Source organism: Harmonia axyridis, chromosome 3, assembly GCF_914767665.1.
Source record: "Harmonia axyridis chromosome 3, icHarAxyr1.1, whole genome shotgun sequence".
Classification (NCBI taxonomy): Eukaryota; Metazoa; Arthropoda; class Insecta; order Coleoptera; family Coccinellidae; genus Harmonia; species Harmonia axyridis.
Genome location: NC_059503.1, coordinates 7,031,327 through 7,056,703, shown reverse-complemented (window position 1 = coordinate 7,056,703; position 25,377 = coordinate 7,031,327). Strand labels below are relative to the sequence as shown.

Genomic DNA, 25,377 nt, shown 5'->3' with positions numbered 1-25,377 from the left:
GAAAATTTAAATAGATAAACTGTTTCACATTTATTTTATATGCTCATAGGTATATGTAAGTACCTAAAGTCCTAATATCCTTTGTTCCCATCCCTTACATACCTACAAGACAACCCCTAGTACAACCTTAAACCTGTTTTTCCACCTTAAAACCCTTCCCATAATTATTCAGCTTAGAAACACAATCTTCCATCTTGGATCTCAACCCTCCTTCAAAATCCAGATGTACAAACATCCGTGTAACATACCAAAACTTAGGATGTACATCGCAATCGATGAAATATGCCAGATAAAAATTCCATTAGCAAGACAACGACCGTATGGATGACCAGAACAGCCGACTAGAGACGTCAGGTCAACGTTTTGATTTAATCTCGCTTAGACATAATGATTGTGTATTTATACCGACCTATCATTCAATCATAAATATTGTTATTGTATTATCTCATTAGAATTTAATTTGTTTGATATTGTGGCTGTTCTCATGCCCGCCTAATCACTGGATCTTGATGTTAGAAATAATGGGAAGATCCGTTGTTGAAACAATTAGCATTTGTTACTGATAAAGTTCGTTTTGCAGTATCAAAACTATCGTCATTTATCTTCTTTATGCCTAAGAAAACAATATGAACATAGAACAATACCTGTTAATTATCTATGATAGTGTTCACAGATTTCAGAGAGCATAGATAACGTACCGATGTTTATTGAACGCATCCCTTGAAATCTTGGACTGATGAACCAGATCTTTGAAATGAGCGGCACTCAGAGTGAACGTTATAATTAATCAAGAGGCAGTGGTCTGATACATGTTGTTCTCCGATACATTTGCTTGGTACGTGAATTTTCTCAAGCTTTCTCTATTTGCTCTTTAACACCGTCACGCCCATATGCGAGATCAGGAACACATTCTCATTTCTCAGATTATTCATGGCGAGAATTCAATTTACAAATGCTCACGGCAGATAGACAATCTCCAAAAAAAAAAAACAATCACGAAGAACAAAGACGATTTTCTGTGAATGGAAACGATGACCTTCAATTAAAGAAGAATATTTGAATAAGCTGTTTACAGAGATGAGAAAGACGACGTTTTGTTTTTATCAGCAAATTTTGTTGATAATATTGAACATTTTTCTGGGTTATTCCGAATAAAGCTTTATTGTTGTTTAAGGGCATTCACATACCTAGTTGACATTTGGGATAGCAGTGTATCCGTAAATGTGGTGCATGGCTCAAAAATTTAGAAGATTGAAAATCAAGGGATGAAATTTTCAAAACATTCTCCAATTCTGACGATCTTAACACAAATTTATAGCACGATAGGAATTATTAAAATCGTAGAATAGTTTCAATACAAAGTTTTACTTCAGATGTTGAATTCACCTAAAACCTCACAATACTCATAAGATATCAGTTTTTGTTATACCTTTCAGTGAATTGAACAAAAAAATCTTTTGCCTAGAGTTTCAATTGTTGATGTTATTGGTTATATTTATGCATTTATATCCAAAACTTCCATAGACAATTTGTGATTCGAATTCCGTACCCTTTTTGTGTTAAAATATTGAGATTGTTTCACATCTTTAGAATGAGTATGGTTTAAGAGAATAATTATACGATGAGTAGGTAAAAAAAGGCAATTCGACTACTGAAACGTTGTAATTTAGCAATTAATCAAAAACGTTTTGAATTAACTAGATTAACTTCCAACATACAAAGAAGTTTTTAGTAACGTTTTAGGCTGAACAATATATCTTTTGTATGTTTATTTTACATGTTTAGAATAGCCAGAAATCACACAGAATATTTCAATATGAATTGGGCTTTAAGCTCGCTCAATTGGAGAACAATATTCAATCTTATATTTTATCCCTTGTCAACTTTATTGGAATCAGCTAGAAAGGGTTCATTTATGCAATTTCATAAAATGCTATTCAAATTGGTAAGTTTCCGAGAGTTTATGAGAAAAAAGGAAGTAAATGAAGCAACAAATTCCTATAAATAGAGCTCCAGAACAACTCTTTTGTAATCGAAACAAAAAGTTATACCTAGTAAACAAAGACGTTTTCATTGAAATCGTAAGTGAATAAGTAAACAAAACATCGCTTCGTTAAAAGTGACCGTAGTAAACTGACGAAATCGTTTAAGCATTCAAGAAACACCAAACACGACAAAGAAACGAGCCGTTTCTTCGACTCCGGTCTCTAGGAACCAGAAGGCATTGTACACCCGATACACCGACAGAAACCTCAAGAATAACGAACAAGAAACCAACTGTTGAAACGAACCTGTTGCTTCTCGTGGCAGCAAGCAAAGTACAAGAACGAACCAAGATGCTATAATCCAAAATGTGTGATAATCCTTGTTCTTATAGTCCGTAAACCACATTTTAGTTTAACTACCCTCATGGGTCACACTGATTCTCTCACTTCTGCACACCATTCACTTAAAATCCGGTTACGTACACACTGAACGCGACGACACATGCAACTTTTCCGGTGGAAAATCGACTTGTTCCCGTTCAAATTGGGGGAAAATCACTTAGACGCAAACTGGCATGTAACGTACCTCACGGTAACACGTCCGGATTTGAGATGTCTGAGCCCTGCAGGCCCCCTCCGCTAACCACAGCATGCGCGAGAACGGTCACAGAACGGCGAGCTTTGTGACGGCCGCGCAGATCAAAGATGGCGGTCGGTGGTCGAGTTCTTCCTACGCGAAAGCTCGAAGCTGGACCACTTGTCGAAGGTCGACGGTTCGGCACCCTTTCAAGCCGCCATTTCTGGGTACTACCGTTTTGGGGTGAAAGTCGACGGGGTTTGGGGGAACATCGGAATGGAAAAGCGGCAGATCTACTTTTCCAGGGATCGAAGTCGCTTTGGAATGTACCGAAGAAACGCTGTTGTTTCGATCGCGCTCTCTCTGGGTCGGATACTGACTACTTGTTGGATTCGGGCGGTGGAAGGTCGAAAACATTCGTAGGTAAAGGAGTCGACCTCTTCTCCAACGAATCTATTAGCGGAGATTTTTACGACGTGAATGTCTTATAGGAGGAAAATGACCGGCTAATTTGTCGTCTCTTGTGTTGGTTGTACTTTGATTCAGAGCGAGATGGAGTACTTCGCGATTTTCTATGGTCTGTGACTCTTCACTAATTTTGTCGTTGTCTATGGATCAAAGAACTTTCTATGTTCCGGAATCAATCAAACATAGAATATCTGTCATTCATCAAAATTCGACTTCAAAGTAACCAATTTCATACACTTAATGCCTTAACATTTTTGGCTAGAGATTCGTTATCGAAAAGCTTAAATTTCCTTTCCACACAAATCATCTCATTTTAAAAATTAGCTGTTTTCTGACAAGAATTCCGGGTGCACAGTATAGCGATAATAGAAAAAGAAAAATATAATCGTCGTTTTTGTTTTCGGTTTAGTTTAAAGGTAACATTCAAAAACTAATTCAACGCGCGCCCTATATCTGGAAAAGCTCGATTCAAAAATTTTCGGGCAAACATACAGACACGAAATCAAAGTTGTTTGGGATGATCTGAAATGATTTTTGCGAGAAAACTAGTAGATATACACATTTTGTTTGCTGACATTTAAGGGTAGATACCTATAGCTCTGTTGGATTCATCGTAAGATGCATAGAAAACCTGGTAACCTGGTGTGTTACCACCAGGTTGTTTGTCTGAAACAAAATCGAATCAGTAAACACACCAGGGATTCTATGCATCTCAATTCATCGATACAAAAGTATCAAAGTCTATGTTCTGTGCCTATTTCACTAATTTCGTTTTCGATGAATTGAATAATTTTTTATGATCCTGAATAAAGCGATCATCGATTTTCAAAATAAGATTCCGCAAGCAGCCCCCTCTTCACTTTGCTTGTTCTCTAGGTTTCGCTGTTCACCCACTGTTGAAATCTCCAATAAATGGAGGTGGAAAATTTGAACACTTGAATTCTGCTTGGATGATAATTCTGGCGCCATAGAAACAATTGCTTTGATTCGAAATAATGAATTATTAAAACCAGGGATTTGTGGTGATAGAACAACTGATATCTATTTATTTCCGTTATTGAAGTTTTGGAACATGAATGAATGAGCACACTCAAAAGATTTTTACATATTCGATATGTTGCTATGCTTCTGGAAATACATACATACGAATTTTTGGTCGAAATTTTGCACAAAGCTTGAAATGGTTGTTTTATATCAACAGGATGGGTCAATAGTGCTCGATCGGTCGATAACTCTTGGAAATTGTAGGCTGGGAGAATGATTCTATGACTTTCAAAAAATTGCAGGTTCAAGGACCATCTGTAAAGTGGTCCGTAGATTTGTAGAAGACTTGAAAATTGTTTGAGAATGCAATAAAAAAATCATACGAAGATTAAAATTTCAAATGATCAGTCTCATTTGAAATTTTAATCTTCGTTGAAAGAAATGAATTTAAAAATGTTTAAAATATAGGCAAATATTTTGTGAAAATCTTAAAAATTGTACCTATATTGGCACCTCGAAATTTTGGAATCTGTTCGAAATATTCGACCAGAATCTGAAATTTATATCTACGACATAGAATTTCGGAGACACACTGATTCTTTGTAACAGCAGTTACAATCTCCAAGGTATCAAAATTGTTTGATCGATACCAGTTCAGTGATCACCTAATATCAGAGGAGAAAACATAGACAAAATGACGCCAAAATTAATACAAGAAGAGCAAGAAGGCTCCAGACCATCTTCCATAAATAAAAAAATCCTGGAGGTGAAAAAGAAGATACAGTTATCAGGTTAGTTCACTTAAAACAATCACACCTTCAAAAAACACTGCAAATTTAGACTTTGGTTTATCATTTTTTTCATTTCAAGCAAAATATCTCGACACGTATGGAAGTAAACATATAATAAAATATCAAAAACCGTGCAGTCTGAAGACTTTCTAGTGAAAAATAATGTATTCAGTACCATTGGCGTAACTAGAGATGGGGAGAGGGTTTACCCCCACTTTAAAAAAGCAATATCTTCAATTTTTTTATTGTTATTTACAATTTTTTTATTTCTTTTAATCAATGGGGGTTTATGTCCCCCATAGCCATAACCATGAAAACAATAATGGTACCTTGAAGAACACCCTTCTAAATCCTAGATACTTCTGATAAATTCTTGGCTACTCATCCTAATCCTCCACATACCTTCTAAAACATATTCTCACTGCAGAAGGCCAAAGGAGAGCCCTCTTCGAAGACTGTGAAGCTGAAAAAAAGGCCAACGCCGAGGAGATATCCAAGCTGAAGAAGGACAACACAGATCTGCTAACCTCCTTGCACGAGTACACCAGCTCAACTGCCAAATTGGACATACAAAAGAGAAAGATCGAGCATTTGATAGGTCCACTGGAAGGCAAGCAGGGTGGTGAAGTCCAGAAACTGTTGGACCTGCAGCTGATAGACAGGTCGAAGCAGTTGGATCTACTAAGGTATCACACGAAGAAGGTTTGTGAGCCAAAAACTTGTCCTAAGGCGATTCTTATTCTTTATATATTTTCGCACTGATGGATCTAAATAAGGCCTTCGGTAAAGCCTCAACTGAGTGGACAGTATTCTTAATTTTCAGAGAAGAGACACCCTAGCTGAACTGGGTAAAAAGTTCCAAATACTGGTGTCTGAACAGGCCAAGAAAGAGACTATGTTGAAGGTCGACGTACCCATCAGAAAGGTACAGTTATCTGACAACACCAACTTCACTTCCCCTTTCAAAATCTTCATTTTTTCAGGCATCTTGCGAAATCCAAAACAACATCCATGCAGTGGAAGTCCAGCTAAGGGAAGCTGAACACATCAAGAATCGCTATCAGGTCATCAAAGACACTCTTTCAGATGACGCAGCCAAATTTGAGAGCAAAGTCAAGAAAATAGAAGAAGATTTACTGGAACAAAAGAACGAGATCGATAGATTACAGAAGGTGGGTTGAATTAGGTTTGACAGAGGAAACTCTCACTTACTAATTTACTACCAAAAATAGTCTACCCTTTGAGTACTTCAAAATCGTAACTCTAAACAACAAGAAAACCAATATTTAGCTTCCTAACAATCTCTACTATTATAAAGACAGGTCATCTCTATGTATTTTATTGCTCTAAGAGGAAGCTTGCCTCTGTTACACCACCAGTAGAGAATACCAAAGGTTGATTCAATTACCTACTTCCATCAACATACCTTTCAACAGATGTAATCTCATCCTCTTCCAGATATTGAAGGAGGCAGTGGGCCTTAAAAACCAAGCCAGGAGAGTACTGCTTCAAGAAGAGAAGGAAACCTTCAGCTTGGCCAAACAGAGAGAGAAACAGTTGGAGGAAGGCAGGACCTTGGTGTCAGCTAGAAAGACAGAGCTTGAATGCTTGGAGAAGAAGATCTACCAGACCGGCAAGATTACAGCTAGACCAGAACCGGAGGGTGCAGAAGAAGCTGCTAATCAGTATGACGACGACAAATCTGAGTCCATGCTTTGTCCGCTTGATGTTTTGGAGAAGTGTTTCGAGAAATTGAAGGCTGCAACTGGTAAGATACGCCCAGATCAAATGGGGTAAAACCTTTACTGAGTCCTATACAGTTGTAAATTTTTATTTTTACATTTGAACTATTCAAAATCATTTGATCTCTTTATTTACAACAGGGGCGCCAACCGCAGAAAAAACCTTGGAGAAATTCAGCAATCAAAGAGACACTCTTTCTAGACTGGAAGCCCTCAAGGCAAAAGCTGAAGCTGAGAAGGAAAATCTGGAAAAGAAGGTTGAAAGAAGAAAAGCCGAACTGGAGTTCCAAAAATACGCCCAAGTTAAAGAGACTGAGAGGTGAGTTTCAATTTTATATCGAATAGTTTGATTCACGTCGACACTTTCAGAAAATCTGGCGAGATTGAGAGAAAGAACAAACTACTGTTAGATCTCAAAGAAAAGACAGTGCAGTGTAGGGAATCCAGTAAGCAAACGGAGACAATAATGCAAGCAGCGATGACAAATCTGGAGAAGCTATATTTGCAGTTGTGTCCAATGGCGATCATACCTAAAGAACCTATGGTGATACTTGAACATATTAAAAGGGAGTCTAAGAAACTTATAGAGAGTTACAAGAAGCACAAGGAAGCAGAGCTCCTTAGCACGAAGGTGAGCATCCAAATTAAGTTTTTCCACTCTGATTGATGGACTATAATAGCAAATATTATCTCTATACGTACTCAATTGAGTCTTCAAACTCCACAGATACTTTATGTTTATAAAATACATACACTGCGCAAAAAAATTAACGCACATTCTGAAAATCTCAATTTTAATGAAAGTTAACTCTACATTGACTTTATAACTTATTTTTTATGTTCTCTCGGGAAGGTTTTGAACGAAACAAGACACATTAAATGGAAGAAAAATTCAGGATTTCTCCGAATCTTATGTGAAAGAAGAGAAATAAACAATTTTCAAAATACTGGAATGCTGATAAGTGATTTAATACTTGGTATTTCCACCCCTTGCGTTAATTACAGCTCGGCAATGACGGTTCATACTCAAAATGAGTGATCTTAAAATGTTCTGATCTAATCCTTCCCAGATTTCTCTGAGTTGGATTCCTAAGTCAGTAAGAGTAGCTGGATGATTTTCTGAACTTCTCAGCCTTCTATTGAGGTTGTCCCAAACCTGCTCAATCGGATTGAGATCTGGACTTCTTGCTGGCCATTCCATTCGAGAGACTTCAACCTCTTCAAGGTACTCCTGAACGATGCGCGCACGATGGGGTCTGGCATTATCGTCCATAAAAATGAAATTTTCACCAATGTATGGGGCAAATGGCACTACATGTTCTTCAAGAATGTTCCTTATATACCTATCAGCATTCATAGCTCCATTATCAACGACCACTAGGTCTGTGCGAGCAGTCAAAGATATTCCACCCAATACCATAATCGATTCTCCCCCGAAACCAGTAGTGTTCAGGAAATTGCACTGAGCATATCTTTCATGTGGACGTCACAATGGTAGAGGCAGAATCTAGACTCATTTCTGAAGAAAACTCTTTCCCAATCAGCCTTTTCCCAATGGATATGCTCTCTCGCAAAATCCAAACGCGCCCTTCGATGGGCTGGGGTAAGAGCTGGGCCTCTTTCCGCGACACGAGGCCTTAAATCATATTCTCTGAGGCGATTTCTTATTGTCTGAGTGCTAATTTGCACCCCATGAGTTTGCTCAAGCTGAATTTGAAGGAGGCGAGCGGTTGCAAACCGTTGACTCAACCCAGAAACTCTCAAGTAACGTTCTTAAATGGCAGTTGTTACCCGTGGTCTACTCTGTCCTGGTCTTCGGACATTCATACCTGTCTCCCTGAATCGCTGCAACATTCTGGACACACTCGTATGGGAAACTCCAAAACTTTCTGCAATTCTTGTGTATGTCCACCCTTCTTCTCGCAAAACTACCGCTTGGGCACATTCCTCTTGGGTCAAACTGCGTGTTTCGCGTTGCATAGCGATCGAGTGTAGAAAATCAGACGAAAGAAAAACTATTGATCACTAGAATTGATCGAGAACAACTGATTTCAGAATGAAGGCAATATATTCAAAATCTGATAATCTCATCTCTTTTTATTCCTGCTGGGAAAAACATCTGTATTGAAGAAAAACGTTGAAAGTGGATAACATATGCATGCATAATTCTGATAAAATTATCATTGAGAACACCTTCAGTTGTAGAATAAATTCGAGATTTCCATAATGTGCGTTAATTTTTTTGCGCAGTGTATATAGGTAGATTCTACAATTTTTATGTGATTGATATCGCGAGCCATAGCTTACCTTTTTCGATAAACACCACACATTAATTTTCTTACAAAAAAAAAACACTAACAAGATCACTTTGAGATAGATATTCTGATAAATTGGTCGCTAAACTTTGGTACACATAAAATTTCAGGACGAGAACATCTACCAAGACGAAAAATGGCTGCCGTCTCCCTACATCCGTTTGATGTCCAAAACTCCCATTTCCCAGCAAGGAACTCCACCTATACCACCCGTAGGGTCTGATGAAGAGGAAGAAGTACCTTCTAGAGGTCACTTGAAACGACAAGCCCAAATTGTGGTCGATGCAAAGTTAAGAAGAAAAAACATAAAAATGCAATTACCCAGAAGGATTTAAAAAGATACAAAAACACCACAACTTAAGACAGATTCTTTATTCAAATTAACAATAAAAATACACCGAAAATTGCATGTATTTCGAAAATACAGATTTTTGACAATCTTTTCAATGTTTGTTCTCAAAGTAAGTAATAGGGAATATTGTTTATATACAAAATCTACATGGGAGTTAATTTTTACAATGTTTAAATAATAATGAATGTAACTATTGAACGTAAGTATCTACACCCAATATTCAGTCTCATTGAGCTAAAAAAATTGATCCAGTTAATTTGAACGTGCTAAGATTGCATTTATCAAAAATTTTTCATTAAACTCCAATAACTAAAATTTTCATTGTCACTTCACAAAGGTGACAATGATTAATTTAATATTCAATCTAAATTTCTTTATTTTTAAAAACAAATATATAAATAGATTTGTTATCATTGAAATAAATATAAAATCGTTAAAACGCATTATACTCATCAAATTTGGAAATCAAATGTTTGACTGAAGTATTAGAACTACAAATACTGTATTTTATTTACAAATTATGCACTAATTTCATACTGGAATCGAATCTTATTTTCAATTGTATAAAAATAATTTGCTTATATTTGGTTTATCATTCCTTGGAATAAATTAAATTACAGTTAAACAATAAAGCATTATGAATTATTTCAGTCGAGTTTTGCATTAAATTAACACACAAAATCAAATTCCTCTATTTTGGATTCCTACTTAAAATAAATAGAACAGCCACTAACGTATACAGAATTAAATTTGCAAATAGCAATACAATGCTCAATTTTATTCCAAAGAAGTTTTCAGACCTATCAGCAACTTTCAACATGTTGGATTTAAAAATAATATTTTCATTCGGTGGCTGATGATACAATTGATTTAATATTCTATTTTTCTTGAAAAGTAGTCAGTATTCTGAAGAAGTTTCATTATATTGATTACGATAAACATGTGAAGTTTATAAATAGGTAAAATATCAAATATTCTTCCCATAAATGTAATATTGGCAATATGAAAAACAAGGTACAGTTGAAATATATAGAAAATGCCATTTGTTCAAATTCAACTAGCAAATAAAGTTAAGAAACAGATTTTTTTTTCGACATTTAAATGTGCTTCTAGAATACATACAATGGCAGTGATATGTTAAAAATTGGCAGTTATCATTAAGCTTCGTCCTTCAGAATTCTCATACAATGAAAAAAACTATACCCTTTGCTAAATACATAGCAAAAAAAATTAATGAAGACGATTACATTGTGTACCATATTAATGTGATGATATTCGATTCATTCCATAACTAATAACTTTTTTCCATCAAATTCTAGACTAGAATACTCTAAAATGTTCAACTTTCATAATTTATTTATCAAAATTAGGAACACACTTTGGAATTTTGCATCATTCTCACAAATTTCATACCACTTTTGAATCAACAAAAGCCAGTTTTACTAATTTCAATTTCTTTTTCAATAAGTGAGAACGTACCTAGGAAAATTCTGAAATTGCACCTTATCCCCAAAAATGTTCTATCAATTCATTTGATAATTAAAAAAATTCAAATATTGTCGAGTATCATTAAATAATGCTCCGAAAATAAAAACATGAAAATTCATAATCAATAATTCCAATCAATTTTTATGGTAACATCATTTTTATGTTTTTAAATATTTTCAAATATTATTAGTTCAATAAAGAAATATTATTTCAAATAATTAAATGATACAAAAAAATATGACTAATTATCAGCCGAAAAAGATTCGATTCATTTTTGCTGGAATTAAAAACATGAAACACTTCAGGGCTGAAATGCAACTTCAAAATTAACCGACATTTCATTGAAATTTCGATGGTGAGACAGATATCTGAACCATCAAGTTTTTATAAGTTTTTTTTTGGCCTAAGTATAGAAAGAACATTTGGTTGCTTTTCAATGCCCATTTTACAATTTCAATAAAGTATTCACGTTCAAAGTTGCGCAGGATCTAGAGATTTTAAGTTTGAGGACATATCAGTAAATAATTGAATAACTATCAAATTTTAATTAACCAAATTTGACGAGTGGCAGAAAATCGAACGAATGAACTTGCATAAATATATTCAAACAAAAAATCAATAGTCCTTTCGACGGATTTCAATCAAAACATTGTATTCATAGTTTTACTGTACAACAAGCAACTTTAACATATAATTTTCGAGAAATATAACAGAAATAATCAGGTCAAACCGTTTGAGCTAGGGCCGTCCCACTCTATGAGATATTCCAACTTACCAGTAGGACCATATCTTTTTGCCTTCAAGGTGAACCTTTCGCCAGCTGCTATTCTATTGGCAGCACCGAAATAAATATTCACCGAACTTTTCAGTTCGTCCATACTTATATCTGGCTCCTGAAATGATGAACAATGTAATGAAGCAATTGAAATCCCATGAAAGATTCATAAAAACCAAAAACAGGTGGTTTTGAGCGCTCGTTCATTGGAAATATAATTCTATGGTTCAAAAGGCACAATCTAAAAATTTCAAGGTTAAGGTGAGTTCCGAACTTAACCTGAAATTTTTGAGTTTCCAGTTTATGTTCAAGAGTTGCATTTGACCCCAAATTCCTTATCGGTAAGTCTAAACTGATAGTTTAAAAACAGTTAGGGCTTGAAATTTGGGAGATTTAGGGAACGAGCGCTCAAAAATTAAATACGTGAAGTATTGAAAATTTACTTACCGCTTTCACAGGACTTGGCTTAGGAGTAGGAGGATTAGGCGTCTTCTCCTTGTCCGCAGGCTTCTCTGGCCTCTGCCTGAGCCTACGACCTCCGAAGAAGTTTTCACTACCTGGTGCGCTACTTGAACAGGCAGCGCTCCAATCCTTATTATCGGGTTTAATCGGAACTACAGCTGCTGTCTTGCTTGCAGTCTGGCCAGCCACATAATTGGGAGCAGACTTGTTGTTCCTCCTCAACCGTTTTCTCTTAACCTTAATCAAGAAAGAGATTTTATAAAAGAGGAACAAAACTTTATAGTGAAGCTGCTTACCTCTCCATTTGGTCCTATAATAATGTCTTTCTCGCTCAACTGCCTCTTTGTAGGTCTCATGTTGGGCTTTCCAGGTATCACAGCCGTTAATGGTAGGGGTAATGTAATCGAGTCCTTGCTCCTTCGTTTCTTCTTCTTCCCGTCGTTCTGGCCTCGGAGGAAAGCAAGGAAAGGATTGTTCTTACCTTCAAAGTCTTTGGGTGGGGGTATGATTAAATCTAGTGTGCTCTTTGATGATGTCTCGTCTCCAGATGTATCACATTGGGTATTCAGTTCGGTAAGACTGTTCGTGTCTGGGCATGGTTTGCCTGGAAATCAAACACAATACTAAGTCATTCTTACCGGGTGAGAATATTTATCTATATACAGGAGGAGGTTCAAAGTTTATATTGAATTTAACTAAATTCCATACCATCTAAGAGTAGATGTAAGGTTAGGTAAAGATTATGACAGTCAATGTCAAGTTGCAGAATATAGGTTAACATCAGTTTGACAGGTATTATGTTGGTTAGCGATCATAGGATGAGATTGTATAAAAATCAGTCCACAAAAATTGTTCCACATTCGAAAGTGAGTGAGATTATAACCTAGATATGACTTTCTGGAAATTCGAAATTCAAAAGCTTGCTACTAGATGAAGAACTTGAAACATTCCTGCGTATATGTATTGTTACCATTCGCAGCTGAGTATAAGAATACTACTCACCCACTTTAACATCCTTCACACTTGCACTTTCCAGGCAATCGTTACTAAGGTCCGAAACTGTAGAAGTTGACCCAGAGGCAGGCGGTGTTGGCGGAGACGAGACTGAGGTAGGTGGTGTTAGTGGCAGTGATTCGTTACTCTTATTACTATTGCTCTTGCTGTCAAGGCTGAGCCTTGTCAAATATGCACCACGCCCTTTTTCTCTCTCCTCCTTGTTTTTACCCAGATCGCTAATTGTCTGTCTTCTCTTGGCCTTTCTCAATATCTTGTCTTTCGGGGTGGTTATTTGTAGGAGGCGCTTCCTAATCTGCATGCTCATTTTCGGGAAAGGAACACTTTTTTTAACACAGCCTTTACCAATATAATTATCTGAAAAAAAAACCGATATTCTTTGCTAATTCGTATCAAGTTCAATATTACGTTTTCCAATGGCAATTATACAATTTAAAATGTTTATAAAGACAACTCGGTGTATTATATTTGACATTTCTTATGTCATTTGTGTTCAGTAGGTTATGTCACTTAGTAATGGAAAGATAAATGCTTCAACAAAATTTGGAAATTTTTAATTTGTTTTTGAAAGTGGTACCAATGAAGGCCCAGTACTTGGTACTGGTAATCTTGTAAAGAAAAGGAAAATTCACACTCAAATTTGTCCGCAATACGACGAATGGTGAATAAATTAACTAAATAATGTCGTCTATGAATGTTTTCTCAGTATTCACAAATGAGAGATATTTAATAAAATAATTTCTGAACGTTTTTGAAGAGTGTACTTTTTTAATGACGTAAGAAATGTCAAAAAATAATACAGTGTTGCCATATAACCTAACCTAAACTAACCATTTTAAATTGTACCTAGTAAATTTGGAATAGTGTGGGCACTGTCAGTCAGAAAACCAATGACACAGAGTTAGGAGCTTTTGAAGTAATCTTTTCAAATATGGTAGCCCAAAACACGTGGTCAGTCTATGTTCCATAGACATTATTAATGTTTTTTTTTATTTCAAGAAAATCAATTGCATATTGGAATGAAATAGTACGTTTCATAATTTTTTTTTAGTAAAAATTTTAGTATTAATTTTGGTTTTCACCTCATTTATGTGTTTAAAATCAAACATATATTTCATTCAAATATATTTCTATGATTATCTATGATCACAAAAAAAAAATTGAAAATGACGAGATTACAGGAACGGAATTCTAAGAAAAAAATCCCAATTTTTTCTTCTGAATTCTACATCATCAATTTTTTCAATGCCGAAATTATTTTCAGAATACTTGTTTCTATCTTTACTAGACTTTCATCTTTTATTTGTGATATTTCTGGATACCTTTGAGGTTAGATTAGGTTAACTTTTGGGAATGAACAAAATTCGCCTGATAGATTTAAAGTTGAAGCCTCCGAATACTTGTTTTTTTGGCTGTGAGCGGATTTGGTTCATTCACAAAATAGATCTAACCTAAGAACATATCCTAAAAATATCAAGTCCCTTTCCTTTTTCCTCGAAAATTTTCGTACTTATGGCCAGAAAGACGACACCACGTAATACTAACATTTACTTGAATGTGTTTCAAAGCATCATTCTTAAATAAAAAAGGTTTTTATTTTTGGAGAGAACCGCTGTTCTTTTCTGAACATTTTGTGTTCAATTTCATAGAAAAACTTAGAATGGCACATATTCTCCTCAAGAAATGGCTGATGTGTACTTTATGTAAACAAGAACGTATACCTCTAAGAACGAATGTATGTCTGTTTGTCTTTCATGTATTACTGAACTATTTATCCAATCGTCATGAAATATTGTAATGTTTTCAAAGTAAAAATGAAAAAATATAAATTCAATTTCCTTTACCGCAACCTATGATCTTCGTTCTATGAACATGAAAAGCGGCAACAATGCAGTGCTAGCGAAATTATAATACCTAGAAACAGTCATATAGGCGAGACAAACTGAAATTTGCATATGCAGGCATTTCTCTTGGTGATCTAACATTGAATATACTAATGACGAGGATTTCCAATAGGAGATTTCATTTTGATATTGAAGAAAAAAGTATATTTTAAGAGCAATCAAGGAATGTTTATTTCATTATGAAGAGGAAGGTATGCCAATAACAATGGAAAAGGATATCATCCAAATGACCGCCACGGCTACAGTTGCAGATGCTCCGAAAACCCAAAAGTGCTGTAGTGTTGCGAACTGTGATTGCACAATTCTCACCATTTTTGTAGAGAATTTTAACAACTTCAATGCGTTGTTGAAGCGTGTATCATTCCATTTTTAGTAAATAGTTGTAGCTTCAAATGTGACAGTTCCAGATAGCAGAATATCTATTCAAAATGAAATATCTTATTGGAAAACCCTTTATATTAATTTCTTCAAGATTTGAATGAATGGTTGTGAAGGCAAATGATACAGTAGAGTTAAAAAAAGACCAACTCACAAGAAAGACACCCCAATGTAAATAAGTAGATAGATTTACTAACCTAATTTCAACGTATTGTCAGGTCGTTTCTCATCATCTACTTCTGGACTAGGACATGGAGACTCGCTTTCAGATAATGCACCATTGCTCTTGTAAGTCATACCCATCATCAAATTTGACATGATGGTATCGTTCGACAACACCCTTTTGCATCGAGTGTTGAGTCTGCTGTCTCCAATGATGAGAGGCAAAAACCGCAACCTGGAGTTGCCCTGCCACAGTATCCTAAGGTCGTTCTCGAGTATCCGTCCAGTCTGTGGAAGGGTCATGTAAGGGGCCGGAGGGGGCAGACGCACCCTTAGACCCCAGATAGTAGTCTTCTTCTTGATCTCCCGACCACACTTAAATCTTGTTCGATTATTCCTCAGGACGGACAGAATGTGGCCTCTACGTTCATTTTTGGCGATGGCGAAAACCTAGCATAACAACATCATTCAAAAATTGTTTTTAGATAGTGACCAATTAAACCAAATTTTATTATTTACTTCTTTGTCAAAATAAAAAACATGTAAAAATATGCAATTCTGCAAATAAAATAAATTTGTACTCACTGTTGCAGGTAATTGAAGTGCATGCCAATTATCGTTGATGTATGGTAATATAACACTATCTAAATCATAATATTTTTTACTGTGATACACTGTCAGGTTATACAGCATCAAATGAACTAGATCATCCCATTTCATCTCTAATCTTCTAACAAACTCTTTGCCGTGATTGCAGACAGAACATACGAAGACATAAAACCTATTAACAAATTAAAACATAAGAAATAATTCAGAATATGAAAAACAAAATCTCTATACCTATCCCCACAATAAACAGGATATTTTAGACTTTCAATACATTCTTCGTGGAACCACTGTCTACATCTTCCACACTGCAGCATTTGTTTATACCATTCACCATTACCACCACAATAACAATAAATTTGTTCTGTATTAACCCTATGGTTTGTGTCCCAACTAAGTGAGCTTAGCTAAAATCATATGAAAACATTTATATTTATTGAATTACAGAAAAATTCAAAATACTAACATCATATGGAAGTGTCTTTACTCTCTTTATGCCTGAATTAACTTGACTATCGCTCTCCACAGATGATATACTTCGTAATGAATTTCTACGTGATTGTATATCACTCATTCTCAACTTTTTAGGTTCATTATGTAAACACCTACAGCACATCCAATTTGAATCTGAAAATAAAATACTTATAGATCTTATTTTAACCATTTAAGTGTACAAACTTACCACTTTTCTGGCAAACAAAAGGTATTTCTGGTTGATGACATTTCTTGTGATATCCCCTTCCACATTTATCACAACTTATTATTTCCCTCTTGCTTTTAGGAGCAGACTTCTTACAAACAACACATAGCAAATCTTCTTGCTCTGGTGTACTGAGTTTAGTCAGATCTTTGAATCCGGCCCAATGGTTTGTGTTATCCCCATATTTCACCAAACACTTTTCTTGTAAAACATTCACTTCCACAACAGTTCCTAAGAAAAATTTCTCAATTTTCTCTTTTTCATCTATACGTTTCACTAAGACTTCTTGACCAGCACAAAACTCGTTCACATCTTTTTCTAACGTTGTAGTGGAATCGGGCTCAGGTATTTGTTCCGCTTCGGCATTTAATTTTTTAGTTTTGTTAGTGTAATTCGTGGATATTGCCGTGGAAGTCATGATTAATGGTATAATTTCCTTGAGTCGTTTCCACTGGAATAGAAATTTAGAAATCAAGATCTACAATTCAATTAACATTTTCGTAACATAAATATTTCATTGAATCATTAACATCGAATGAATTAGTTCAAACATTCGTCTTGTCACAGTAAGCGGCATCTGTATTTTCGTTGGCTCGAGATCGGAACAGTTATCGAAAAATGTTGGTCAACACGATGGATTTTCTTGCAACAATATTATTCATTGTGCCTCATCACTCTAACTTTCGAAAACCCTTACAAATTTACCTAAGCCAACGTTCTCTTATCATAAAACTTCCATCACAAACCAAGAACCGCGGCCATTAAGAACAATTTGTTTGTTCATAGAAGGGCCCGCCAAACCCAACTGACATTTCATAATTCAAAAAATTCTAATGACAAACCGCGAATAGTAGTTTCCCGGCAAATTTGATTTTAGAGAAATATTTGAGTTTCAACACTACATATATTCTTGTGATATTTCTGATTCACCTTAAATCTATTATCTTACACAATTCAATTCGATATTAATAACAATAAAAACTGTTAACCTCTTTTTCATTACCTTCATTTCTTATAGTTTAATATTCTGTGGTATAACCAAAGACAAATCTGTGAAATTAGATATAACCTACTGGATTACTCCTTTTCTATGACAGAAAAGTTTAAATATCTTTCAACGGGCAGGAAATAATTTTCAAATGTCCTTTGAAAGAAAGTATGTTTATCAATATGGTTTTTGATATCTTGATATTAATAGGAGATGTTACCACATGTTTCTTCAATTGGAGTTGTACAATAGGACAATTCATAGTGTCTGCCCTATGCCTGATTGCAAGCAGTTTATACAGTAGTACTCAGAAATTATCTAATCTACTACAAATACTTGTTGGAGATTTCAAATTATTTGCTCAAGATGTAGGCAGAACAACTAGTAATATTGTATACTTTTTAGGAGACATTTACAATTATTGCTCATGTTTTGTGGACAAAGTTACTTCAGTTTTTATTGAATGTTTAGTGCTGATTGGGTATGGGATTCATTTCTTTTTTGCTAACGTATATCTTTCTCTTCAAATACCTGTAGTTTTCATTTACGAAGTGATCACACAGATTGGTCTTGCATTCTGTTATTTAATTATGCTACCAAAGAACGTATTCGATTTTATTGTACGTTTTGTTAAAGACGTACTCCCTTTTTTGATAGAATTCATATGTATGATAGTACATGTGTGTCAAACTGAAACATTTGTTGGAATAGTTTATAAATTACTTATTTTTTGTTTAATTATTATTACCTTTATATTTCTCACAAAAAAATTTTTTTCATATATCAGTTCAAAATTGAAAAGAATTAATCGGAAGTACAAAAAGCTTCCAAAAAATCATGAACTTAATAAGTCTGGGGATGATAGTTATCTTTGCATCATTTGCCAATCAGATTCTCGATGCATATTGCTCATGCCTTGTAGGCACCTCTGCCTTTGTATCAAATGCAGTAATGAGCTTGTTAGGTTTGGTACCAATAACTGCCCTATTTGTCGACAAAAAACCCATTTTAGGATTAAAGTATACCTCTGAAAGACTGACAACTTATTTATATTGAAATTATAGCTGTGACAATGCAGGACTCGTATTATAAATATTATTATTTGATATTGAGTTGATTCGTTGATTGTCACCAAAGATGTAAGATATATAATTGACTGTCCTATATCATAAAATATATGATATTCAAGCTAATTTTGGAAAGAAACTCGGTAAACCAAAACTTAAAGGGACTTGGCAATCAAAATTCTGGACGAATTTATGAAGTGTATGTAATTTTAAGAAATATATGAGCCAACATTGATTATTTTTTTTACATTTCTGTATATTTGAGAATTTGAACTGATAAATATGTATATTTTCATGGCAATAAAAATATGATGAATGTTTTTTGCTCTCCCATTTCAATAGGTTTTCCTGCGAAAGAAACTGTTGGGTGAATAAAAGAAAAAAGAATATAAAACTCTCATCTATTATTTATCACAGTGTCAGCTGAAGTCAACTTTTACTTGTTCTATATACATCATGGATCGACAGAAATCTCCAGAAAATAATACAAATTTTGAGAAAACATATGACGAAGGAAATTGAAACGAGTCCCACATTTGAACTGATCTGGTGAGGGTATCTTATCCGTAAAAAGACATGCTTCATTTACCAACAATGGTAGCACGTTACATTTTCTGTCTATCAATTTCAAGTGGAAACGACCTCTTTCAGACCTAGTCTTCGGTCCATAAAATACTATGCACCATTTCACTTCACATTCATCGAATCTGCAATAAGGTCTGAATATCCACTTCTTATGATAGAGTAATTCTTTTGTGGCGAACATCTTTGGTTTAGATGAGAAGGTGAGAAAATTTTTATGGACTAAAGCTGCCGATTGAGTTGTGAGGTATTCGAATGGGGGCTCTGCAGATTCGGGATTTTCAGCCGATAACACATCTGGAATCCATTTTCCTACTTCTTTTAGATCAAGCTTTCGATTAGAAAAAAAACATAAATTTTCATGGAATTGAATCATCGGAAAACTGTTAGCATATCGACAATTTGAAATTTCGTTTGAGCATTCTGCAAGTATTTTCGGGTTTATATTCTCTAAAGCGCGATTTCTTCCACTAGACATCGATTCTCTACAAATCGGACATTTCGCTATCCTTTCGGAACACTTCTGGCAATAGTTATGACCTGTAAGGCATTGTCTTATAATACCATTCATTGTGTTCAAGCATATTGGGCATCTATAGAGTTCTGGAAGAATGATTACTAGCTTTTTTTCAGAAATATCCAACTTGCGATCTGTGGTGAGAAAAAGTTTGTTATTTAGTTGGAAATTATTTAGAATAAAATAGAAGAATAGAAATTTGGTGGAACAAAAAATAGACAATAGAGCATTCCGTGAATGTTTTCATTCATTTATTAGCTCAAATTATATATTCACTCCCACTGAAATTGAATTCATTATAAATAAAATAAAACGAACCAGAAGAAATCACAGTGTTGGCAAAACAATTGTCGGAGACATTGATATATTTGTGAATATTACTTTATCATTTAATTCATAATTAATTTTGATCAAGTAAGGACTGATTCTTTTAAATGCTTTCAACATGATTAGCGCATCCACCATATCAGGTCAAATGCTAACAATATTCAAGTTTTGATTTTCTTTAGATTTAGTAACGCGATGTATATGAAATTTCGCATAGAGCTTGAAATTGTTATTTTACATTTAAATGCAGAATTTCATCTGGATCGGATCTGTAGCTTCGAAATAATCAGAAAATCAAAATTTTATGGGTAGGTACTTTTTTAGTGAGAATTAATACATACTTAATACAAAAATATATATAAGCAAGTTATAGTAAAAATCTGAATCAATTACTCACTCATTTTCTGTCTTTGTCGAAAGTTTCAATTGTTTTTTTTTTTTTTTGAACTTTCTTATAGTTTTGAACTAACTGCTAACTGAATGTCAAAATTATTTTTCAACTGAATGTGTTTATGTTCTTTATAAAATATAATTATAATGGCAGGAACATATGGAAATATAATAGTATTTTTTCATTTTATTCTACTATAAAACATTACATGTGGAAGACATATCCAGCTGCCGTTCTATCACCAAAATTGTGTTCAACGCTCAACAAAATTCTACTAGAACTAGAGCATTTATTGCGCTGAGTGCACTTTACATCATACGAAGAAATTAATATTCCCATTTTCTCCCCTGGATGTTTTTTTTATTAGTACCTATTTCCGCATTTGAAGAACAAAAATTAAAAATGAGAAAAGCAGTGGCGTATCAGACGTATGATTATTTGCGTTTGTTCAGATTCAATCTTTTCGCGAAATTTCACATATATATTTTACTTAATTCAGTCTTGTGAAGAAAAATATTATATTTACTCATTCGTGACATGCCATGAAAACATAGAATGGCAGAATACTTTTTCAACACCATGTCAAATGCACATTTTCACTATTTTTGTTACAATGTTTTTTAGGAAACAAATAAAGAATTTAAAAATAAGATGATGCATGCTTGGAAGATTCTTGCAAAGAACTCGACTCCATATGAAAATACCTTCCATCTCTCCCTCCAAAAATTCAAAATTACAGACATTTGGGCAAAATGATAACCTGCTGTTCACCTGGAACAAGCGTGCAAAAAACTTCTACGCCGCCACTGTCAGTGCCTCCTCTGTTCAAGTTGAAATATATTCGACTGAACTTTGCACAGATCGTTTTTTAAAATATCAATAAAAATATATCGACTTTGTTAATGAGATTTCCATTTTTGTATATTCATTGAATATTCGCTAGATACATTAAAGAAGTTTGAACGAGAATAACCGATATTGTCAAAATAATTTTAGAATTGTCATATTTAGTGATTGATAAAAATTGTAATTCTTACTATTTGACTTATATTAAACTTATCTTTAGATAAGTGATCCTGAAGAAACGACTTACTACTTTTCACATGTATCATATTATGTCAAAAGCGTGATAATAATACGTAATAACATTTAAAAAATCCACCATCTGCCCATTGGCGTCTCGTTCTTGGTATATTTTTGAAATCGAAACGATTTTCAAAATTGATAACTTTGAATCTATTGAGATTTGGATTTTGTGGCATAATATTGTATTTATATTATCAAGTTTACAAGAAATTCAACTAGCTACTCCATATACATAATAATGCATTCAAAACAGTGACTCATATAATCGACATCAGTGTTTCAGTTTAAAGATCCCTAAATTTCGATAACAGAAGAATGAAAGATTTTAGTTGATTTTCTAATCAAATAATACATAACATAATGAAGATACCAATAATCTTGTCGTATATAGCAAAATTCTATGCGCTTCATAAGCTAATAGAATTAAAATAGACATAGAACAATTAAGTTACACTCTCTTTTTTATATTCCTTTTAACGTAATTTTCCATAAGTGGAATTTTCCTTTTAAAAAAAATTCCTCGAATAGAATTTTTATAGTTTATAGGATCAATTAAGCATATTATACACTGCGTACAATCATGAGCAAATACACTCTCGGGTGTATGGTAGAATTATTGATAATGAGTATGAGTACTAAATCATACAGTGATAAGAACGGAGTTCAGATTATATCGGGATCATACATAGCAATCTTAGCATCGTACGATGCCGGTAAATAGTTGATAATCAGAGTGCATTAATAGAGTAAGGTAAGTTTTTTCAAAATCGAAACAATAAAATAATGAGACCGTTTTCGGATATTCTTAATCAACCTCAAAGGTAACCCGAATTGATACGGTTTGAAATGTTGATTCCATTATTTCCTTGTTAATTAAGGAATATTTTCGTTTCAAAACCGCAGTATCAAAAGAATCGCTGCTTTGTTATAAACTAGAATCAAGTAAAATATACAAATTCAAATGAAGGACGCCAGTTGTCTGGTAATCTTACTGGCGACTCCAGTTTGTTTATGTCCACAGTTCAAGTAGGACAAGTTGCGATTGCAGGTGACCAAACTGTGAGTTTATTTATTTTTGAAAAAAAAATTCTGGGCGTGTAAACGTGAAATCAGAATAATTGTAATTTCGATGATTTATCCTTTGAATTTCATGTCATACTTGTTAATAAAAAATACTTGTACTTACCCCTTCTTCGAAAAATTTGTTGATTGTAGTTGCGATATCAAAATCTTTTGCGACTTTTCGACCTCTATGACCTTGATCATGATGCGCTTCCAAATAAAAAATTCAGAAGCGATTCTAAAACACTCCTAGTAGGTACACAAATTTTAAGCTGTACGACACAGGCTTATTTGTTTTTTGGCATTTTGAGAACCATATTTGCAAATCGGTTCATATTCAGTGTATCCACTTTTATTTATATATTCGATATTTTCTTCATGATATGCATTCTTTGGGGACGGAATAAAAGAATCGCATTTCCTTCGATTAAAATGATAAATTGAAATGCAAATTTATGATCGATGATCAATGTTCATGCATTCACCTCCAGATTATTATTCTATGATGGAATTGCATCGCCAGTGGCGTTGCTCGTATCGAAGCGAAGGGCAAAAGCTGTGGAATTTTGAATTTTACTATGAATTTATTACCATTTTTTATTTTTTTTTCAGATAATCTAGTTTAAAATGTCGTCCACATTATCGAGATCCACAAGACTGATACATAATGAAATCAAAGGCCATTTAAAGGTCAAAAAACGTTCAGTTAGTAGCAAAGAAATCATACAGAGAGAGAAACAGTTTTGCGCACAAAATTATCATCCGTTGCCAGTTGTTTTATCGAAAGGACAAGGTAAAGCAGCATTATTTCATTCAGAAAACACAGAATCATAATAAAATATTTCAAGCATAGAAATGAAGTGATTATTCAGTGAACAATGACAAACTCTGTGAACTGGATACAACTGAAATTCTATTTCTTTTCAGGGGTACATGTTTGGGATGTCGAAGGAAATAAATATCTAGACTTCCTCAGCGGATATTCAGCAAACAACTTTGGTCATTGCCATCCAAAAATTTTAAAAACGCTCAATGATCAAGCGAACACCCTACATCATACATCAAGAGCTTTTTATAACAATATTCTTAGTGACTTCGCCAAGAAAATAACTGAATATTTTGGTTATGACAGATTCTTACCAATGAATACTGGTAAATATCTATTTTTACTAAAAATTCTTGCCTGTTAAATGTTTAATTTTGAAGGTGTTGAAGCTTGTGAGACAGCTGTTAAAATGTCAAGAAAATGGGGTTACATGAAGAAAAATATCCCCAAAAACGAGGCTAAAATGTTATTCGCAACAAATAATTTCTGGGGGCGCTCTATAGCTGCTTGTTCATCTTCCACTGATCCTACTTGCTTTGAAGGATATGGCCCATTTTTACCTGGATTTCAGTGTATCCCTTACGATGACTTAACGGCCTTAGACGTAAGCAAGATCATGTTAAATACGTAATATCTGGTCGCATTATAATTTTAACCAGCAATCAACAGAAAATAATCTAATATTTATGGTTTTCCCATAGAATAGCTATTAGATATTCTATGATAGTAAGGGGTATGTTCCATTTTATTCTTTATATTTTTCAGATTGCTGCACAAGATTCTCTCGTCTGTGGTTTTATGATAGAACCGATTCAAGGAGAAAGTGGTATTAATGTTCCTTCAGACGGATATTTAAAAGGTGTGAGACGAATTTGCAGTAAATATAATGTTCTTTGGACTGCAGACGAGGTCCAAACTGGTATGGGAAGGACAGGAAAACGATTAGCAGTAGATTATGAAGATGTTTTACCAGATATTTTAGTATTAGGGAAATCTTTAGGAGGGGGTATCTATCCAGTATCTGGATGTTTAGCAAACGACAATGTAATGACTGTTATTAAAGCTGGTAAGTTGATCTCGCAAATGATCATCTTTATCTGTCATTTTTACTACAGATAAACGCATTTTTTATGATTTTCTATAGGCACTCATGGATCAACGTTCGGGGGAAACCCATTAGCTTCAAAGATTGGAATGACAACTTTAGACATACTACAAGAAGAGAACTTGGCAGAAAATTCTTTCAAGATGGGAGAAATCTTCAGAAAAGAACTTAACGATAAACTCAACAAAAAAATTGTCATAACAGTCAGAGGAAAGGGTTTATTCAATGCTATTGTTATCAATAGAAGTAAGAAGTTGAATGTTTGATCGAAGATTAAATTATTCACTTTCACAATTTTCAGATTATGCCAAGGCTTGGGATATTTGTTTAAAAATGAAGGATAAAGGTCTTCTGTGTAAACAGACGCATGATGATATTATAAGATTTGTACCACCCCTCATCATCAATGAAGAACAAATTCTTGAATCTGCTGATATAATAATTAATACCATCAATGGCTTAAAATAAAAGAAAGAATAAACGATTTTTAATATTTAAAATTCTTTCATTGAACATAGAATTTTCCCCGAAAATAATTTATCGTCTGCCTGGAAAATCACAGCAAAGATTTAATTTTATAAATCATAATTATAATAATAATTAATCATAATTTGAAAACGTTTCTGTCAAAATTATCGGAATAATTTCTTATGAGAAGCACGTCTAGTTTAATACCATTTTTTTTTATTTTTCAAATTGGAAACTTCATCATTTTGACAGTTG

The 25,377-nt window shown here is 34.1% G+C and overlaps 5 protein-coding genes across 10 annotated transcripts in view; 2 read left to right on the top strand and 3 right to left on the bottom strand.

The window, feature by feature from the left end:
• The window catches only part of LOC123676036 (neurogenic locus Notch protein), an 82,572-nt gene extending 79,660 nt beyond the window's left edge, over positions 1-2,912 (bottom strand). The window contains exon 1 of one of the 2 annotated variants that reach the window (XM_045611682.1): positions 2,292-2,912. In XM_045611682.1, coding sequence (XP_045467638.1) covers positions 2,292-2,391 — 100 coding nt within the window. In that variant the 5' untranslated portion in view covers positions 2,392-2,912. The remainder of the gene's footprint in view (positions 1-2,291) is intronic. The other variant, XM_045611684.1, reaches the window with a different exon arrangement.
• A 1,766-nt stretch (positions 2,913-4,678) lies between these two features.
• On the top strand, positions 4,679-9,486 carry LOC123676032 (synaptonemal complex protein 1). The gene is made up of 8 exons (XM_045611677.1): positions 4,679-4,805; positions 5,233-5,507; positions 5,629-5,730; positions 5,789-5,977; positions 6,264-6,573; positions 6,689-6,866; positions 6,917-7,178; positions 8,973-9,486. The coding sequence occupies exons 1-8, from the start codon at positions 4,709-4,711 to the stop codon at positions 9,195-9,197; spliced, it is 1,638 nt and encodes a 545-aa protein (XP_045467633.1). The 5' UTR covers positions 4,679-4,708; the 3' UTR covers positions 9,198-9,486.
• On the bottom strand, positions 9,220-23,120 carry LOC123676031. Of its 3 annotated transcripts, none has more exons than XM_045611676.1 (10): positions 22,848-23,120; positions 16,686-17,154; positions 16,470-16,630; positions 16,238-16,410; positions 15,983-16,178; positions 15,433-15,847; positions 12,942-13,310; positions 12,236-12,543; positions 11,925-12,176; positions 9,220-11,595 (listed from the first exon to the last, which is right to left on the bottom strand). In XM_045611676.1, exons 2-10 carry the CDS (start codon positions 17,119-17,121, stop codon positions 11,422-11,424), a joined length of 2,484 nt encoding a protein of 827 aa, XP_045467632.1. In that variant the 5' UTR covers positions 17,122-17,154; positions 22,848-23,120; the 3' UTR covers positions 9,220-11,421. The 3 variants fall into 3 exon arrangements, with proteins under 3 accessions (XP_045467632.1, XP_045467631.1, XP_045467629.1); XM_045611675.1 differs by lacking the exon at positions 22,848-23,120 and adding an exon at positions 17,409-17,566; XM_045611673.1 differs by lacking the exon at positions 22,848-23,120 and having other exon boundaries at positions 16,686-17,479.
• Positions 17,810-25,154, top strand: LOC123676033 (ornithine aminotransferase, mitochondrial). 3 transcript variants are annotated; one of them, XM_045611680.1, is made up of 7 exons: positions 17,810-18,172; positions 23,336-23,516; positions 23,651-23,875; positions 23,930-24,153; positions 24,315-24,615; positions 24,694-24,900; positions 24,956-25,154. In XM_045611680.1, the coding sequence occupies exons 2-7, from the start codon at positions 23,351-23,353 to the stop codon at positions 25,120-25,122; spliced, it is 1,290 nt and encodes a 429-aa protein (XP_045467636.1). In that variant the 5' UTR covers positions 17,810-18,172; positions 23,336-23,350; the 3' UTR covers positions 25,123-25,154. The 3 variants fall into 3 exon arrangements, with proteins under 3 accessions (XP_045467636.1, XP_045467634.1, XP_045467635.1); XM_045611678.1 differs by lacking the exon at positions 17,810-18,172 and adding an exon at positions 22,260-22,412; XM_045611679.1 differs by lacking the exon at positions 17,810-18,172 and adding an exon at positions 22,563-22,720.
• Positions 19,143-20,734, bottom strand: LOC123676035. Its single transcript, XM_045611681.1, has 2 exons — positions 20,582-20,734; positions 19,143-19,991 (listed from the first exon to the last, which is right to left on the bottom strand). Exons 1-2 carry the CDS (start codon positions 20,583-20,585, stop codon positions 19,213-19,215), a joined length of 783 nt encoding a protein of 260 aa, XP_045467637.1. The 5' UTR covers positions 20,586-20,734; the 3' UTR covers positions 19,143-19,212.
• Positions 25,155-25,377: the final 223 nt, after the last annotated feature.

Excerpts from the sequence above, each read along its gene's own strand:
- LOC123676032 (XM_045611677.1), top strand. The coding sequence starts at position 4,709 with ATGACGCCAAAATTAATACAAGAAGAGCAAGAAGGCTCCAGACCATCT. Across the intron at positions 4,806-5,232 it reads AAAGAAGATACAGTTATCAG|AAGGCCAAAGGAGAGCCCTC; the intron begins GTTAGTTCACTT and ends TTCTCACTGCAG. Across the intron at positions 5,731-5,788 it reads TCGACGTACCCATCAGAAAG|GCATCTTGCGAAATCCAAAA; the intron begins GTACAGTTATCT and ends TCATTTTTTCAG.
- LOC123676031 (XM_045611676.1), bottom strand. The coding sequence starts at position 17,121 with ATGACTTCCACGGCAATATCCACGAATTACACTAACAAAACTAAAAAA. Across the intron at positions 16,179-16,237 it reads CCTGTTTATTGTGGGGATAG|GTTTTATGTCTTCGTATGTT; the intron begins GTATAGAGATTT and ends ATTTGTTAATAG. Across the intron at positions 13,311-15,432 it reads TGACAATACGTTGAAATTAG|ATAATTATATTGGTAAAGGC; the intron begins GTTAGTAAATCT and ends TTTTTTTTTCAG.
- LOC123676033 (XM_045611680.1), top strand. The coding sequence starts at position 23,351 with ATGTCGTCCACATTATCGAGATCCACAAGACTGATACATAATGAAATC. Across the intron at positions 23,876-23,929 it reads ATTCTTACCAATGAATACTG|GTGTTGAAGCTTGTGAGACA; the intron begins GTAAATATCTAT and ends TTAATTTTGAAG. Across the intron at positions 24,154-24,314 it reads ATGACTTAACGGCCTTAGAC|ATTGCTGCACAAGATTCTCT; the intron begins GTAAGCAAGATC and ends TATATTTTTCAG.